This window comes from Lacerta agilis, chromosome 15 (assembly GCF_009819535.1).
Source record: "Lacerta agilis isolate rLacAgi1 chromosome 15, rLacAgi1.pri, whole genome shotgun sequence".
Lineage (NCBI taxonomy): Eukaryota > Metazoa > Chordata > Lepidosauria > Squamata > Lacertidae > Lacerta > Lacerta agilis.
The window spans coordinates 129,225-148,210 of record NC_046326.1 but is presented as its reverse complement, the minus strand read 5'-3'; the positions used below and the strand labels follow the sequence as shown (position 1 = coordinate 148,210).

Here is an 18,986-nt window from a genome sequence, read left to right as displayed (position 1 = left end):
GGAACAAGTTCACAACAGGCTCTGTCTCTGGTGCTGTAACAAGGGACCCGGGTGGCACTGTGGTCTAAACTACTGAGCTTCTTGGGTTTGCCGATCAGAAGGTTGGCGATTCGAATCCACGCGATGGGGTGAGCTCCTGTTGCTCTGTCCTAGCTCCTGCCAACATAGCAGTTTGAAAGCATACCAGTGTGAGTAGATAAATATGTACAGCTGTGGCGGGAAGGTAAATGGTGTTTCTGTGCACTCTGGCACTTGTCACGGTGTCCCATTGTGCAAGAAGCTATTTAATCATGCTGGCCGCATGACCCAGAAAGCTGCCTGTGGACAAACGCCAGCTTTCTCTGCCTGAAGCGAGATGAGCGCCGCACCCCATAGTCGCCTTTGGCTGGACTTAGCTGTCCAGGGGTCCGTAATGTTTTACCTTTACCTGCTGTAACAACCAGCCTGTAGGAAAAGAACAGGATATTGAGGTTCAAAACATTATCCTTGCATCTCTAGATTTACAAGGGTGGAAAGGGAACTACCAAAATAGATGAAAAAGATAAGTTGATGCTAAATCAGGTGCCCTTACAATTACAGTCCATTTGTTGCCTGCTGGGCCTGCCTCCTCTCAGCCTCCCAGCAGCAGTCATCCAACAGAACTCCCCACTTTTTCCTCCCACCAAGCACCTAGTAATCTGCTCTGTGTTCTTCCCCAGCCCTCTGAAGATCTTTGGGGAGCATGGGGAAAATTCTACTGTGCAAGCAAACCCTTGTGATGTGCAAGTTGAATACTGCCCATAATAAATAAGAACACAAGATGCCTGCTGCGTCAGACAGGAGGTCCATCTAGTCCAGCATTCTGTTTCATACAAAGAGCCAGATGCACAGCCCACAAGCAGAGCACCAAAGGGAACAGCCCAAGCCTGTTGTTTGTCTCCCGCACATGGTTCTGAGGGCTTCTCTGCCTTGGAACATGGACATGCCAATACACTTAAATAAACCCCACCCACCCCTAATTCGCTTGACCCATCACCCACTATTCCATCATGCATCCCAAAGTGGCCCAATAAAGACCTGACTAGCTAAAAGCCTACATCACCTAACTCAGTTTCACAAAAATGACAACCCCATACCAGCACAAGAAATACAAGACAAACTAAGGGACGCTGACCCACCACCAACTACACCCCTTCTTAAACAACACAGCACCAAAACCAGCAGTCATCAGGGCACTGACTGACATTGAAAAACTCCTCCTAACAACAGTACAAACCCCCTCACCACAATTAAAGACTAATAGGAGCATGACATAGAATGTGAAATAAACTCCATCAAAAAATGTGGTCAAAGCCATCATTTAAATCCATCTCAGCCAAAAGAAGAGAACTCATTCTGAAACTTATATATAAATGGAAACTAACACCACGGAATCTGGCACTTCCTCATCTCAATGCTGGAGAGGCTGCACCTCCATGGCCACATACCTCCACATGTGGTGGGAATGCCCCCAAATTTAATCCTTTTGGATATCAGTGCTGCGGGAAATCTGCAAAATAACAAAACAAGTAATAGAAGCAACTCCAGAATTAACCCTATTAAATATCTTCCAAGGAACAACTCACATGACAAGTCACTTACTCTCAGCAACTAAAAACATCATGACTAGACACTGGAATGACCTATCAGGAGTGAATATAGACCACTAGTACCAAAAGGTATGGAAAACTGCCGTTAGAAAAGTTAACCAACAAACTTAAAGTAGCACAGGTGTGGCTCCCCTTTATCATATATATAGCACAACAAGACAATGATCTATTCTCTCCCCCACCCCAACAGCGTAAGAATCAATATGGCTAATCTGACCCAACAACCCAACACCTTCACACATACATACAAAAAGGGCCTGTGTGTCCATTTAGGCGAACTAGGCAATTGCCTAGGGCACCAAAATGGAGGGGGCGCAGCCAGGCTTGGGCGGGGGAGTGGGACAGGCTAGCAGCAGCTTCTCCGCTGTAGCGGAGGGGTGCTGCTTGCCCCCTACACCACCCCCGGCTCCCGCTAAAGCAGGCTTTGGCGGGGGGGGGGGCGGGACAGGTGAGCAGCAGCTTCTCTGCTACACCGGAGAAACTGCTGCTTGCCTCTCCACCACCCCCCACCTCCCGCTAAAGCAGGCTTTGGTGGGGGGGGCGCCAGAAGGTGGTCTTGCCTAGGGCGCAAGAAGCCCTAGCACCGGTCCTGCATACAAACAAGCCACACTGCAACTAACTGAACACAACCAACTTAGCGTTGGACCCTCAAATCTCTTGCAATGCCATCATAAATAAATAAATATATAGAGGACCTACCCACATGATGCTGACATGAAAACCCTGCACAAACTACACAGCAGAACAAAACATCAGTATCCCCTCATATCTCTCCCCTTTCCTCTCTCTTTTTCCCCAATCGCATATGTGTCTAGAACTAAATGTTAATGAACTGTGAAAAAAACTATGAATTGAAAGTAGAGACACTAGATGTACTTTTTGGTCGATTTGTTTGTTTGCTACACAATAAAATCTTTAATAAAAACTAATTTTAAAAAATAAAGGACACAACACAAAATAAAAAATGGATTGAGAGGAAGGATTAATTAATTAATTAATTGTACTTTGCCTTTCACCAAAATGATTATAAGGTGGTTCACATAAGAAAATCAATAGAGCAAAACCATACTACTACAACAAATTTTGTTGTTCAGTCGTCTCCGACTCTTCGTGACCCCATGGACCAGAGCACGCCAGGCACGCCTATCCTTCACTGCCTCTCGCAGTTTGGCCAGACTCATGTTAGTAGCTTCGAGAACACTGTCCAACCATCTCATCCTCTGTCGTCCCCTTCTCCTTGTGCCCTCCATCTTTCCCAACATCAGGGTCTTTTCCAGGGAGTCTTCTCTTCTCATGAGGTGGCCAAAGTACTGGAGCCTCAGCTTCAGGATCTGTCCTTCTAGTGAGCACTCAGGGCTGATTTTTTAAAGAACGGAAAGGTTTCTTGCAGTCCATTGGACTCTCAAGAGTCTCCTCCAGCACCATAATTCAAAAGCATCAATTCTTTGGCGATCAGCCTTCTTTATGGTCCAGCTCTCACTTCCGTACATTACTACTGGGAAAACCATAGCTTTAACTATACGGACCTTTGTCGGCAAGGTGATGTCTTTGCTTTTTAAGATGCTGTCTAGGTTTGTCATTGCTTTTCTCCCAAGAAGCAGGCGTCTTCTAATTTCGTGACTGCTGTCACCATCTGCAGTGATCATGGAACCCAAGAAAGTGAAATCTCTCACTGCCTCCATTTCTTCCCCTTCTATTTGCCAGGAGGTAATGGGGCCAGTGGCCATGATCTTAGTTTTTTTGATGTTGAGCTTCAGACCATATTTTGCACTCTCCTCTTTCCCCATCATTAAAAGGTTCTTTAATTCCTCCTCACTTTCTGCCATCAAGGTAGTATCATCAGCATATCTGAGGTTGTTGATATTTTTTCCGGCAATCTTAATTCCGCCTTGGGATTCATCCAGTCCAGCCTTTCGCATGATGAATTCTGCATATGTTAAATAAGCAGGGAGACAGTATACAGCCTTGTCGTACTCCTTTCCCAATTTTGAACCAATCAGTTATTCCATATCCAGTTCTAACTGTAGCTTCTTGTCCCACATAGAGATTTCTCAGGAGACGGATGAGGTGATCCGGCACTCCCATTTCTTTAAGAACTTGCCATAGTTTGCTGTGGTCGACACAGTCAAATGCTTTTGCGTAGTCAATGAAGCAGAAGTAGATGTTTTTCTGGAACTCTCTAGCTTTCTCCATAATCCAGTGCATGTTTGCAATTTGGTCTCTGGTTCCTCTGCTCCTTCAAAATCCAGCTTGCACTTCTAGGAGTTCTCGGCCACATACTGCTTAAGCCTGCCTTATAGAATTTTAAGCATAACCTTGCTAGCGTGTGAAATGAGTGCAATTGTGCGGTAGTTGGAGCATTCTTTGGCACTGCCCTTCCTTGGGATTGGGATGTAGACTGATCTTCACCAATCCTCTGGCCACTGCTGATTTTTCCAAACTTGCTGGCATATTGAGTGTAGCACCTTAACAGCATCATCTTTTAAAATTTTAAATAGTTCAGCTGGAATATCATCACTTCCACTGGCCTTGTTGTTAGCGAGGCTTTCTAAGGCCCATTTGACTTCACTCTCCAGGATGTCTGGCTCAAGGTCAGCAACCACATTACCTGGGGTGTATGAAACCTCCATATCTTTCTGGTATAATTCATCTGTGTATTCTTGCCACCTCTTCTTGATTTCTTCTGCTTCTGTTAGGTCCTTTCCACTTTTGTCCTTTATTATGGTAATCTTTGGACGAAATGTTCCTTTCATATGTCACGGAGCCAAGCATGGCTCGGGAAGAGAGCGTAGAAGAAAGAGCAGGGAGAGAAAGTTTTAAAACAGCCAGTCAGGGGGAGGAGGCTGCATATAGAGAGCAAGGGCCAATAATCACAACAGATACATCCTCGTCAAACAGCCCCCCTTTGCAAACATCGCCGGAAGAAAGAGAAAGCACTTACTTCAGTAATAGGCAGGGGGAGGAGAGCCAGAGGGGGAGAAAGAGATATACACGTCATTTCAGAGCGACCCGGAAATTCTTATGTTGGAAAACGCGCGAAGAAGACAGCAGTTAGGATATTTGTCCGCCGGGAGAGAAGACATGATTTATCACACTGTAATTAGCAAGGTACAATAAAATGCTTTTAAAGCTCGAAACTTGAGCCGGCTATTACTCACAGCAACATCAAAAGGCAAGGGTTGCCGTGACACATATCTCCAATTTTCTTGAACAGATCTCTGGTTTTCCCCATTCTGTTATTTTCCTCTATTTCTTTGCATTGCTCGTTTAGAAAGGCCCTCTTGTCTCTCCTTGCTATTCTTTGGAAATATGCATTCAATTTCCTGTATCTTTCACTATCTCCCTCGCATTTTGCTTGCCTTCTCTCCCCCGCTATTTGTAAGATCTCATTGGACAGCCACTTTGCTTTCTTGCATTTCTTTTTCATTGGGATGGTTTTCGTTGTTCCTTTTATCTCTTGACTCCCTACTTTAGCATTCCAATCCCGTATAATGAGAAGAACATCATTCTTTGGTGTCATTTCTTTAAGGTGTTATAAATCTTCATAGAATTGGTCAATTTCAGTTTCTTCAGTACTGGTAGTTGGTGCATAAACTTGGATTACTGTGATGTTAAAAGGTCTGCCTTGGATTCGTATCGAGATCATTCTATCATTTTTGAAATTGCATCCCAGTACAGCTTTCGCCACTCTTTTGTTGACTATGAGGGCCACTCCATTTCTTTTACGGGATTCCTGCCTACAGTAGTAGATATGATAGTCATCCGAACTGAATTCGCCCATTCCTGTCAATTTTAGTTCACTGATGCCTAGGATGTCAATGTTTATTCTTGCCATCTCATTTTTGACCACATCCAGCTTTCCAAGGTTCATGGTTCTTACATTCCAGGTTCCTATGCAATACTTTTCTTTACAGCATTGGACTTTCCTTTCGCTTCCAGGCATATCCGCAACTGAGCGACCTTTCGGCTTTGGCCCAGCCGCTTCATCAGCTCTGAAACTACTTGTACTTGTCCTCCGCTCTTCCCCAGTAGCATGTTGGACGCCTTCCGACCTGAGGGGCTCATCTTCCAGCGTCATATCTTTTATATGCCTGTTGTCTTTGTCCATGGAGTTTTCTTGGCAGGGATACTGGAGTGGCTTGCCAGTTCCTCCTCCAGTTGGATCACGTTTGGTCCAAACTCTCCACTATGTCCTGTCCATCTTGACCTGTCCATAGCTTCCCTGAGTAATTCAAGCCCCTTTGCCACGACAAGGCAGTGATCCATGAAGGGGTACAACAAATTAAGATATACCAAAATATATCCGTTGGGCACAAACTGTTGGGCAGTGTAATGGCCTGGGACTCGGAACCGGAGGAGGCTCAGTCCACGTCGGATCCTCTGCCGCAGGCATCAGTTGAACCTAGCTTGGGGCCTGATCCTGAAGAGCCTCAGTCTGCTCAGGTTCCCTTGCAACAAGCACCCGCTGGGCCGAGTCAGGGGCCTGAGCCTGTCCTGGCTCCAGGTGCTGAGGATACCTCATTGCCATCAGCTGGGCCATCAGAGGCTGAGGCGGCCCTGTGTCTCCCAAGCTGCAGAGATTCAGGGCTGAGAGAAGGAGGGACCTGAGTACTCGCAGGAGGAGTGCTCGCCTTCAGGCAAGGCAGGGTGGTGAGTCATCGGGGGATCGGGACCAGCCATTACCTTGGCAGAGATAAAAGGGCGGTCAGATCCCACCCCAGGTTGCGGGAGCGACATTGCTGCTTGCTAGATCCTGCCTGTGTTCCTGTTCCCGACCTCGCCTAGTTTCCTGCTCTGCATCCTGCCTCATCTTCATCGGACTGACCCCTCGTTGACTCCTTAGACTTTGGACCGGACCTAGACCTCACCTCTTGGATTACCCTTGGACCAGCACAGGCAGTAATCTTTGATGCCAGATGTTTCAAAGGTTGAGGAATGACAGCCCCTCCCACATGTCATCTGTGTAATGAAAAGCATGCATTTTTAGATAACATGTTCAAAAATATACTTCAGTTGTCAAATCTGATATTTTGGAGGTGAAAAAAACAGATATTTCAAATATATATCTGTAATCCCCAACAATTTGCAAATGTGTGATCCTGTTCTTTTCTCCAAATGCCTTTGATAGGGATATAAAATGTGGAAAGTTAATTTGCGTCTATCCAACCAGAAAGCCTTATGTTGACATGAACATTCCAATTCTGTACACTCCATTCCAAGATACCCTTTGTATATCTCTGGACCTTCAACAACCTGAGGGCTTTCCAGACCCAATGCTGGTGAAAGATGGTACAAAATGTGGAACTAAAAAGGTAAGGGATACAATCTGACACAGCATGACTATTACTGTTACTTAAATGTTGTCACCAGTGTGTATGGTCTCTAGTCTCATGCTTGAAGAACTTAAAATCTAAATTTCAGCTATGAGGAGACAGGTATGATGGGCTGGGAATGATAGGAGAAGCAGAGATGGAAATCAGAAAATGCAATTAGATGTTGTTTGTTCATAAAGTGCCTAAAGGGGGGGACCTCAGGGGCAGGGGGCTTAATGCAGCCCTGCAGACTTTTCTGTCTCCTCAGGCCATGCCCCCTCCACATATCTCGCCTCTCGATGGCCTTGCCCTGTGCCCTCCTGGACTGCTTTTGTTTGGCTGCAACATGTCCCTGAGCAGTGCTGATGCCTCTTGCTTGCCTGGGTGGAAGAGAGGAGGAGTGGAAGAGAGAGAGGAGTGTGCAATGCACATGTAAACCTACACAGCATGACCACAGACTTGCATGGCCGGCTTCTGTCATCTCTCTTGCTCCATCCACTTTAGCATATGGCCCTTGGAAGACTGGCCAGGGGGGAACACGGTCTTTGACCTGAAAAGGGTTCTTTGTCCCTGGCCTAAAGTTCCCTTCAGGTATTTACATGTTTAGGCTTCCTTTCAGTTGGGGATGATGCAGGGTTAGCTGCAGGGTTTCTGGGGGCTCTCCATATGCCTATTAGGAGTGCCCCTACTCAGGGGCGTACCCAGGATCAAAACTGGGGGGGGGGCAAGCCATGGTCGTTCAGGTTGTGACATTTCAGCACGGAAAGGCGAATGAAACCAAAATTTTAGGAAAATTATATATAATTATAGCAGTGCTTTATTACGGTAGTTATTACAATTATTTGCTTGAATTTTTTTTAAATTTTTATTCTAGTTACATGTCTTATACCAGGGGTGGCCAACTCCCAAGAGACTGTGATCTACTTTCAGAATTAAAATCTGGCAGTGATCTACCCCCTTTTTGGGGGGATCAGCTCAAAGTTGTTGACCTTTTTTGGGGATGAGGAATGCCCCGTTTTTTAGGGGTTCGGTTCATTTTTAGTTGTTGATAACAAGTAGGTGACTATGGACACATACTTAAATGTACAGGATGGATTGTGTTTTGGCCTGTGTTATTTTATATTTATTTAGTTTATATATTTAATAAAATTTATTTTTAAAAACCTTCAAAGTGGTTTACCAAAACAAAAAACACCACAACAGTAAAATCAAGAAAAATTAACAATCCTACTTAAAAACATGCAAAAGATAAAATATTAAGCTTAAGATTACTTCAACTTCCTAAGCATCTAGGTATGCTTGCCTAAGGAAGAATGCTTTTAGCAGGTGCCCGAAAAGAGTCTAGCAAAGGCACGTGCTTTGCTGCAATAGGCAGGGAGTTCCAAAGTGCAGGTGCTGTCACAGAAAACAATGCAGTACAGATATTATGTGGAGCCTGTAGTAGTGCTTGAAACTACTGGAGGGGAGGTTTTATTTATTTATTTATTTATTTATTTATTTATTTATTCAGCTCCACTGAATTGAAATGTCAGCCAGGCATGTCCAAAGTCCATTTCGGGGACCTAATTCGGCCCACCAGTTGGTTTAATCCGGCCCCTGTGGCAGTTTATTTCCTGGGGTAAAATCCTTTAAAAACCTCAACAACTTCAACCCTAGAAAAGGTTAACAACTTTGGTCACGGCCCTTCACGTCATCAAATCTGGCCCTCTTTGAAAAAAGTTTGGACACCACTGGCTTACACCATACTAAATTTGTTAGCCTTTTAAGGTAACTCTTATTTAAAGCATGCCCCTACCCACCCAAAAAAATACTTTTGGTCTCACAAACAGCAGCACATTCCACCTCAAAACAAAATATTAAACAGAAAAAATATAACTCCTGTTAGGATAATTAAACCAATCTTACGCATAGATTTTATGGGCCAATTTATTCACACAGGCTTTTCCTATGAGGTTTTGACAATTTGAGAACTCAAGCAGTGAAATTGCTAGGAACCATAATATAAGTTTCACAGGTGCAGTATGCACAGATGTTGGTGACATAAGTTGGCATCTCTTCATATATTCCTTTACTTCTCAACTACTTTATAAGAATCTGAAAGCAAGGAGACATAGCAACTCACACCTCTTCCATGCAGCAGCATATCAGAGCACTAACACTTTATGCCTAAATAGCTTATAATTTACTTTAATTACTTGCATGCAAGTGTTAACCATTAAGTGACAAGATGTATTCTGAAATGCAAAGAAGTGAGTTGTTTGAAAAGCACAGGAAAACATCACTGCTTATTTATACTCCAAAACAAAATAAAACAGAAAATTCCTTCCGGTAGCACCTTAGAGATCAACTAAGTTTGTTCTTGGTATGAGCTTTTGTGTGCATGCACACTTCTTCAGATACACTGAAACAGACGTCAACAGACCCTCATACCAAGAACAAACTTAGTTGGTCTCTAAGGTGCTACTGGAAGGAATTTTTTATTCTATTTTGTTTTGACTATGGCAGACCAACACGGCTACCTACCTGTATTTATACTCCAGTCATCAATCCAGCAATAGAAAGTACATCAACACACAAGCACACCAAACCATGTGTGTGTTGTTTACTACCAGTTAGGTAGACTTTGTTTAGTTTTAATTTAGATTTGAAAAATCATCCAAACACTTTTTTTAGGGGTTAAAAAAGGCGGCGAGGGGGGGGGGGTTTAAAGGCAATGGACAAGGGGGTAAAGTCACTCACCCAAAGATTGCTGTGGATCAAAACAGCAGCACAGAGATCATACAACCATGGAGGGTGGGGGTGAGGGTGAGGGGCAGGAGTCAGTTTTACGGACCAGGACCATCAACTGGGATTAGGCGTTAATAGGTCACAGAGTAGCCTGCTTCTTATCAAGCAGTCTAAGGTGGGTGAAAACGTCTGGAGACTGATAAGGAAGCTGGGGGGGGGGGGAATCAGGGAGATCTCAATCTCCAGTCCTCTCCAGCACACTTCCCTCTTTGCTCAGTCTCAGCGAACAAGCATTCAGCAATGGTAGCAGCGCTGCTTTTTAAGCCAGACCCAGGAGACGACTGGTCGTTTTTGCTTGGGGGGGCACAGCTTGCTTCTGGGGGGGGCAGCTGCCCCCCCTGCCCCTGCCTCAGTATGCCCATGCCCCTACTGCCATGGTGCTCTTCCTCCAGTTCTTCCTCTTCCTTTTCCTCTTGCACCATGCTGAGGCCAAGGAAGAGTTGCTACTACTGCTGATTGCAAAAGGGGAAGCAAGTGAGAAAATAGCTGCTCGTTGCAGCGGCCAGAGATGTGACCACTATCTCCCCCCCCCCCAGCTTGTACTCCCCCTAGCAGCCACTTGCCACTCACTCCTTATTCTGCCTGCAGGCTTCATTAGCTGCCCTCTGACTTTCATAGGAGGTGGAGGAGACAGGAAGAGGAAAAGGTTTTTAAGACATAGGTGCTTGACAAGAGGCTGGGATGAAAGCTGGGCATTATGCTTCATCTTACCCCCACCCCCAAACCTCCCAGAATAATGTGGTTTTCCTGTAAAAAGGGTAGATCTGGATTAATGGAGGAGGGGAAAATACAGACTAGCACTTGGATGCAGATGATGTTGTACATACACTGGAAAGATTTTGCATACACCTGTCTGGAAGCACTCATAGATGGGGTCTGGTAGACGCAAAAGGTCTGTTGCAGGGCAGCAACTCTTCTGAAAACTGAAAAATGCTATTGCTTTTTTAAAGGTTTGTATCAAACAAGTATGTGAAAAGTATGGCGTCCTGAAATATGATTGTGATCCTACAAAAAAGTGCTTTGGGCATGGAGTAAGTAAAATGAATGTTATATTTTCCATGTTAGTGTTTCAGCTATAAAAGGGAGGTGGTGGTGTTTTCCCTCAGAAACTATTTGGTGTTTTCTTGAGTGCCTGAAACTGGCTGTACATATGCAAGAGATTGAGTTTGTGGAGTTCTGATGTGGTGGAGTGGACTGTCCTACTTCAAATTACAGCTGGGGGGGTTTCATTTTTTACTAAAATCACTTTGTGGTTAGAAAACTAGCACAGCAAGAAGATTTGAGGTAATCCTTCTAACTGCTGTGTTAATTTTCTGCTTGCAAGGAATTAATATGGGAACATTAAAAAAAAATCTCCAATGCATAGCTTGAAGTGGTACAGCCAACTCTTATCACTTTAGGATTTTTCGACTCCATGTGAAGATCCAGCCGCAGACACTCAGGGTTCTTGACAGTTTGAGGGCAGCCATAGAGATAAGAAAACTAGATGACACACTGTGCCCCTTCCTGCTTCCTGAGCTTCTCCAGCCCTTGCAAGGTGTCTGCCTTTGCATCACAGTGCTGAGCTGGGAGGAGAGACAGCATTTCTTAATCCTTATAGAATGCTGGCCTGGGAGGAGAATTTTCTCTCCCCCCAGCACAGTGATGGGAAGGGAAACTCCCCCCCCCCATCTTTTGCAGGTGTGATTGTATGATTTCATGTATGTTTGCGGGAGAGAGAAATAGAGCTACTTGCCTGCATGTGTGTCTCTGGTCTGCACGTGTACTAAGCATGTGTACTTTATGTGTGGTAACTTAGAATTTGCATGATCGCTTTTGCCACAAACCACTGTTGGCATGTAATCTGTGGAGGGTTGACTAGTCTTGAATGTAGCCCATGGGCTGAAAAACATTAGCTTTCCACTGCTAATTGTGAGATCAAGGCCTCTGTTAACACATTCTAACACATCCATGACTTGGTTGTGGGTGGAGGAATTGATCTGGCATACATAACAGAGACTTAGTGAGACTTGGTGGGACATGGCAGATGGGGCTGTTATTGCTGCTGCTTGTCCACCAGGTTTCTCTTAAGCACTGCAACCCAGAGTATGTGGGTGGCGGGGTGGTGGTTGTTGCTGCAGCAATTTTTAGGAAGTCGCTAGTTTTCACCAACCATCCTATTAGGGAGACTCTGTTTTCTGAATGCATGTTCTAGAAGTTGGGCAATAGAGGCCGTACAGGATTCCTGTTGGGGCACTGACCTCCCCACTGCACCAAGAATTCCCTGCCCAAGCTGCTTCAGGTCATGGTGGATGTTCTGCTGGAGACACCTAGTCTAGTGGCCCTAGGGGATTTGAACATCCATGCAGACACGACCTTACAAGGGACTGTTTGGGACTTCATGGAAAGCATGAATAACCCTGCTGACCCTACTAATCATGGACTGCATGTGTGTCTCTGGTCTGCTAACCCTACTAACCATGGACATGCCTTAAATCTGGCATTTACCACTGTGGACGTGGGTGATCTGACACTAAGTTCCAATTCAACAAAAGAAGTGCCACAGTCAGATCACTTCCTGGTGCAAAGAGACTTCTCTGTAACCCTTCCCCTCTGCAGGGAGGTGGGACTGATTTGAAAGGTCCCTTAATGGATCCAAATGACTTCTAAAGAGTGGTGGGGGGTGTTTTGTTCCCATATTGATGGCCTCTCAGCTGATTCCCTTTGGACCCAGCCATTATGGCCAATTATCATCAAATCTTCCATTCTTCTTCTTGTTGTTGTTTAGTCGTTTAGTTGTGTCCGACTCTTTGTGACCCCATGGACCAGAGCACGCCAGGCACTTCTGTCTTCCACTGCCTCCCGCAGTTTGGTCAGACTCATGTTGGCAGCTTCGAGAACACTGTTCAACCATCTCGTCCTCTGTCGTCCCCTTCTCCTTGTGCCCTCCATCTTTCCCAACATCAGGGTCTTTTCCAGGGGTGGCCAAAGTATTGGAGCCTCAGCTTCAGGATCTGTCCTTCCAGTGAGCACTCAGAGCTGATTTCTTTAAGGATGGATAAATTTGATCTTTTTGCAGTCCATGGAACTCTGACGAGTCTCCTCCAGCACCATAATTCAAAAGCATCAATTCTTCAGCGATCAGTCTTCTTTATGGTCCAGCTCTCACTTCCATACATTACTACTGGGAAAACCATAGCTATAACTATACGGACCTTTGTCGGCAAGGTGATGTCTCTGCTTTTTAATATGCTGTCTAGGATTGTCATTGCTTTTCTCCCAAGAAGCAGGCGTCTTCTAATTTCGTGACTGCTGTCACCATCTGCAGTGATCATGGAACCCAAGAAAGTAAAATCTCTCACTTCCTCCATTTCTTCCCCTTCTATTTGCCAGGAGGTGATGGGGCCAGTGGCCATGATCTTAGTTTTTTGGATGTTGAGCTTCAGACCATATTTTGCACTCTCCTCTTTCACCCTCATTAAAAGGTTCTTTAATTCCTCCTCACTTTCTGCCATCAAGGTTGTGTCATCAGCATATCTGAGGTTGTTAATATTTCTTCTGGCAATCTTAATTCCGGCTTGGGATTCATCCAGTCCAGCCTTTCGCATGATGAATTCTGCATATAAGTTAAATAAGCATTTCCCAATTTTGAACCAATCAGTTGTTCCATATCCAGTTCTAACTGTAGCTTCTTGTCCCACATAGAGATTTCTCAGGAGGCAAATGAGGTGATCCGGCACTCCCATTTCTTTAAGAACTTGCCATAGTTTGCTGTGGTCGACACAGTCAAATGCTTTTGCGTAGTCAACGAAGCAGAAGTAGATGTTTTTCTGGAACTCTCTAGCTTTCTCCATAATCCAGTGCATGTTCGCAATTTGGTCTTTGGTTCCTCTGCCCCTTTGAAATCCAGCTTGCACTTCTGGGAGTTCTCGGCCACATACTGCTTAAGCCTGCCTTAAGCGTGTGAAATGAGCGCAATTGTGCGGTAGTTGGAGCATTTTTTGGCACTGCCCTTCTTTGGGATTGGGATGTAGACTGATCTTCTCCAATCCTCTGGCCACTGCTGAGTTTTCCAAACTTGCTGGCATATTGAGTGTAGCACCTTAAAAGCATCATCTTTTAAAATGTTAAGTACTTCAGCTGGAATATCATCACTTCCACTGGCCTTGTTATTAGCAGTGCATCCATTCTTAGGCAAAGTAATTGAGCAGGTGGTTGCTCAACAACTCCAGGCATGTCTAGAGGATTTGGAACATTTGGATCCCTTCCATTTAAATCAGAACCAGTGAAGGTCCTGTGTGAGTGTCTGGAAGCAGTTGGAGGATGGATGGCAGCTAACAGATTGAGGTTGAATCCCAACAAAACAGAAGTACTGTTTCTGGGGGGATTTGGGCTTAAAAGGCCAAGGAAATTTGTGGGTGTGTGACGAAGGTGTAGGGCCGGCAAGCCCAATATAGAAAAGATGGCGACGGAGTCAGCAGCATAGTCAGCTCTGTCTGCCCCCAATTAAGATTTTGAGTAGTTCTTTTTAGCTTTCTGGATCTTAATTTTACAGTTTTAATGACTTACCAGCTGCCTTATCGCCCTTTCACTGCTTTCAATGCTCAGTGCTCTCCTAATTAGCAATTTATTGCTTTGTTGCTCAATTGTTTTTCAACTGCTCCGCTGGCCTGCGGTCTATCTCCTGACCAAGCTATCTATCTATCTTCAATGAACACAGAGGGAAACAACTTCTGTGAGTGACCGTTTGTTCTTCTCTTTTTTTGCAAATCGAGCGCTGAAGGCTGAAGCCAAAAACAGAGAAGGTAAAGAAGGGAAAGAGCAGTTTTACAGGCCAACAAGCCTGCAGGTTGAAAAGGATGTAGAGGAGATACCTCCTGGGCCCCCCGCATAGACAACCCTGCCTAAAACCTTATGAGCTCACAACGAGCCAAAAGATAACTATATCAAATTTCCCTAGTCACTAATTACCTGATAAAAGCGGACATACTTGGGCTCTGAAAACGGGCAACTGACTACAGAACCTCCCGTCCTTTGCCTCACTGCCCCACTCCTAACATGGTCCTAACAAGAAAGAATTGTAAAGACCTGGGCATTACGCCAAACCCGCCCTATAGTTTAAAGGAGCCGCAAAGGAGGCAAAGCAAAATTACTAAATATTTTACTCATAAAGAGGTGAATAAGAGTGACCAGAGTGAGATTATTCTTGATGAGGCCATCTCTAGTGTGATGGATTGGTCGATTCAACTTAAAGAACTACAAATGGACCATGAGAGCACAAATTATTCTACAAGCTTGGCTTAGGAACTTGCCATAGCTGAGAATGTCACGAAGACAAACATACCCGATACAAAAGATCCCACACCTCAAAGATTATCCTTGGACTCTGGAACAATTCATTTAAGCCACGGGCCCAATGATATTATAAATAAAAGCGAAAAGTGGGAAGATCAATTGCAGGTGCAAGTACACCAAATAAGCACGGATATACTTAGCATCAAAAATTTCTTAGCTATAACAAATGGGCTTTTGTTGACGTTAGTGGAAAATTTCAAACAGCAAGAAAGAGCAGCAGACCATAAAACGAACAACATTTCTGTTTCGGATGCCAAAAGTCAGTCCCCAAGGAAAACCAAACCATCGGGGAAAAAACCGGATCTCAAATTAAAGAAAAGTAAAAATATTAAAAATATAAAAATCTCTAAAACAACTCAACACAACAGCAAAAAGCAATGGCAAAAACTTTTTAAGTTACTACCAACTATTTCTAAGAAAACTAAACTATGAAGTACAAGAGAGACTGGTAAGGCTGGTATACCAAAAACCAAATCTAGTCCCTTACTAGCAAACCCCAGAGATTGGTTAATGACACCAACTCATCTACGGATGCACTCTCCTCGAGCCCTCCCAGAGTACCCACTGTAATCACAGAGAGAAGAGAGCCTGGGACTCTAAACATCGGAGGGACTTTACCACAGGAGGTACCAGTTGCACGTACAACGAAAGGATGGGGCTTGGTTCTTATCCCACATAAGATCATACTCGTAAACTACCCCAAACCGCTGGGGCCTTGCGCAGGCAGAGATCGTGTGAAGCATCTATTGGATATTTTAAACAGAATTTTACCTGGAGTAGTCAAAGCAGCCGATCTAGATGATATAGAATATTTATATCAAGACGGCTACTCGGTCCGAGCTCTAATCACATTTACAGACCACAACCTGAAATTCATCCTCAGAGCAAGAAACCTATTCAAAAAGGACAGAATAGAATTATCAAGAATTTTTGAAAATAGAGCTCCAATAACTTTTCCATTTGCTCCTAAGGGTGACGCGAGATTAAGATCAGAGGAGGAAAATGACAGTGAATGCAACCACTAAAAGCAGGAGTGATATAAACAAGAAGCATTACCGTATTTTTCGGTCCATAAGGTGCTCCGGACCACAAGACGCACTTGTTTTCTAAAGAGGAAAAACCAGGAAAAAATGTTTTCCTGGTTTTCCTCCTCTAAAAAACAGGGAGGGGGGCGCTGGAGGGGAAGCCCCTTCTCCCTTCACAGCGGCTCATCCCCGCTTCCTTAAAGGGACATGGGGACGAGGGAATAAGGTTTCTCCCCTCCTCCCCATGTCCCTTTAAAGCAACAGGGGATAAGCCTGCTTTTGGCATCGGGGCGCAGGGTGGTGGAGAAAGCAGCAGCATCCCCGCTGTTTCCTCCACCACCCCGTGCCTTGCACCGATCCTTTTGGGATCGGCGGGCAGCGCGTGGGGTGGTGGAGGAAATCCTCTACCAACCTCCCTGCCACCCACCGATCCCAAAAGCAGGCTTCCCGCTGCCTCCTCCCATCCCCCGCCGCGTTCAGCGGGAGGTGGGGGGAGGCAGCAGAGATGTTGGTGGATCGCGCTAGCAGCTCCGTGAACGGAGCTGCAGGCACGATCCACCAACATCCCCTTCACTTCCCGCCGCCTCCCCCATCCCCCGCCGCGTTCGGCGGGAGGTGGGGGGAGGCAGTGGAGGTGTTGGTGGATCGTGCTAGCAGCTCTGTGAACGGAGCTGCAGGCACGATCCACCAACATCCCCATCTCTTCCCGCTGCCTCCTCCCATCCCCCACCGCGTTCAGCGGGAGGTGGGGGGAGGCAGCAGAGATGTTGGTGGATCGCGCTAGCAGCTCCGTGAACGGAGCTGCTGGCACGATCCACCAACATCCCCATCGCTTCCCGCCGCCTTCCCCCATCCCCCGCCGCGTTCGGCGGGAGGTCGGGGGAGGCAGCGGAGATGTTGCTGGATCGTGCTAGCAGCTCCGCTCGCCGAAAGAAGCTTCTTTCGGTGAACGGAGGTGCTGGCATGATCCAGCAACATCGCCGCTGCCTCCCCCCACCTCCCGCCGAACGCGGCAGGGGATGGGGGGAGGCAGTGGGAGCGAAGCCTTCGCTCCATAAGGCGCACAGGGATTTTCCCTTCCTTTTCAGGAGAAAAAAGTGCGTCTTATGGAGCGTAAAATCCGGTAAATCCGGAAAAGAAAGACACAGCCCACCATAAGACCCAACATCACTGGAATGACAGAGAGGACTCTGCCACTGCAGAAGAGTTCACTGCAGAAGAGCACACCCTAATAAATCGATTCTGGTCATTGCAATCTCCAGCCCAAAATGAAATTTTGGATAGACTGGACACGCTTAGAAGTAGATTGGTCAAAAAGGTTAACCACACTGAGTCACCAGAGGGTCCTTATCTGTGGCCCATATCCCCCAAGTGTTTAGTGAATAAGAAGACGAAGGGAGGCTCGTTTAAATGTATAGATACGGAGTTACAATCACAGCCCCCTATGGTGTACGAAAAGGCAGAACAAAATCAGGCTGTGTCATCTTCGAATGACTGGATCAGCTGCCTCAAGCTGTCCCCAAACAAGTTAGCTACTCCCCTATCTGCAAATTCTACCAATAAGCTGTCAAGACCAGACGAAAACCAACTCTACAGTAAGCAGACCTTCAAAGACAGAGCAAACGGGAGTGGTTTTTTAGACATAACAGGGATGTTGGACAGAGTAGAAATGCCGAATGTACATTACGGAGAAATAAGGAACTAAAATTGCTATCCTGGAACATTGCAGGGTGCCGCGCAAAGAAAAACAATCAGCAACTTATATCATACTTCAAGCATTTTGACATCATTCTCCTCCAGGAAACTTGGCACTGCGAGCCCATTGTGCTCAATGGTTATAGTAGTCACACCCTACCGGCCACTCCTTCTCAAAGGGGAGGCAGGCCCAGCGGAGGCCTAGTCAGTCTCATCTCTACGGAACTAGAACACTCTATTAAAGTTCTACCAAGCTGTAACCCTCTAGCTATAGTAGTTGTACTCAAGCTAAAGAAAGTCGCCCTGCTGCTGGTAAATGTATATCTGCCCCCTTGCCAAGTTATTGTGTCAAATAACTCTGTGGATAAGCCCTTGCACCTGTTTTTCAGCATACTTCAGGAGAGGACAGTTGGTGGTGAACCATCAGAAAACCAATGTTGTGGTTTTTGCAAGAAAACACAAAATACACAGCTGGAGAATGGACAATCAACCAATTAAACAAGTCAAAGCCTTTAAATACCTGGGCATCGTCTTTCAGTCTATGGGGTCGTGGGTCGCACATCAAAAATATGCCAGAGAGAAAGCAAGCCAAAGCTCCAAGACATTGTACCGCTTTTTTATACAAAGGGGGGCAAGTACATTCCAGCAGCCATAGAAGTTTTCCAGGCAAAACCTCTGGCACAGCTAACATATGGGGCCAAAATCTGGATGGGGACCCAATGCAATCTTCTTGAAACGGTTCAATCTAATTTTTTAAGACAAATCTTTGCCGTTCCAACATGTGTACCAACTGCAGCACTACGCCTTGAAGCTGGTCTCCCATCTGTGGAAACACAGATCTGGAAAATAACTCTTAACTATTGGCTCCGCTTAAACCAAAATCCAACAGGACTCTTGCCCCAGGTGATACGGGATGCCCACGAAAGCGCATGGTTAAAAACGGTGAGACTCAAACTTCTCTCATGCAGCATACATGCTCAGCATTTGCTAATGTTGGGCCCCTCTAAAGCAAAAAGCTTAATTGATCAGCGCCTGATGGATATCGAGCAACAAACAACTTGGCCAAAACAAAGAAATTTTGTGCATGATTTGCCCACCTGCCCCCCTCGCACTTCGATGCCCTGGCATCTTATCTGCATAATTTAAATATCCCAAAGTATAGGTGTGCTTTTACGTTGGCAAGATTGGATGTACTACCCTCTGCC

The 18,986-nt window shown here is 45.5% G+C and overlaps 1 protein-coding gene across 2 annotated transcripts in view; it reads left to right on the top strand.

The window, feature by feature from the left end:
• Positions 1-18,986, top strand: part of LOC117059649 (disintegrin and metalloproteinase domain-containing protein 32-like) — an 85,638-nt gene that overhangs the window by 43,145 nt on the left and 23,507 nt on the right. For both annotated transcript variants that reach the window (XM_033171317.1, XM_033171316.1), the window contains exons 13-14: positions 6,757-6,940; positions 10,678-10,758. In XM_033171317.1, the coding sequence (XP_033027208.1) occupies positions 6,757-6,940; positions 10,678-10,758 (265 nt within the window). The remainder of the gene's footprint in view (positions 1-6,756; positions 6,941-10,677; positions 10,759-18,986) is intronic.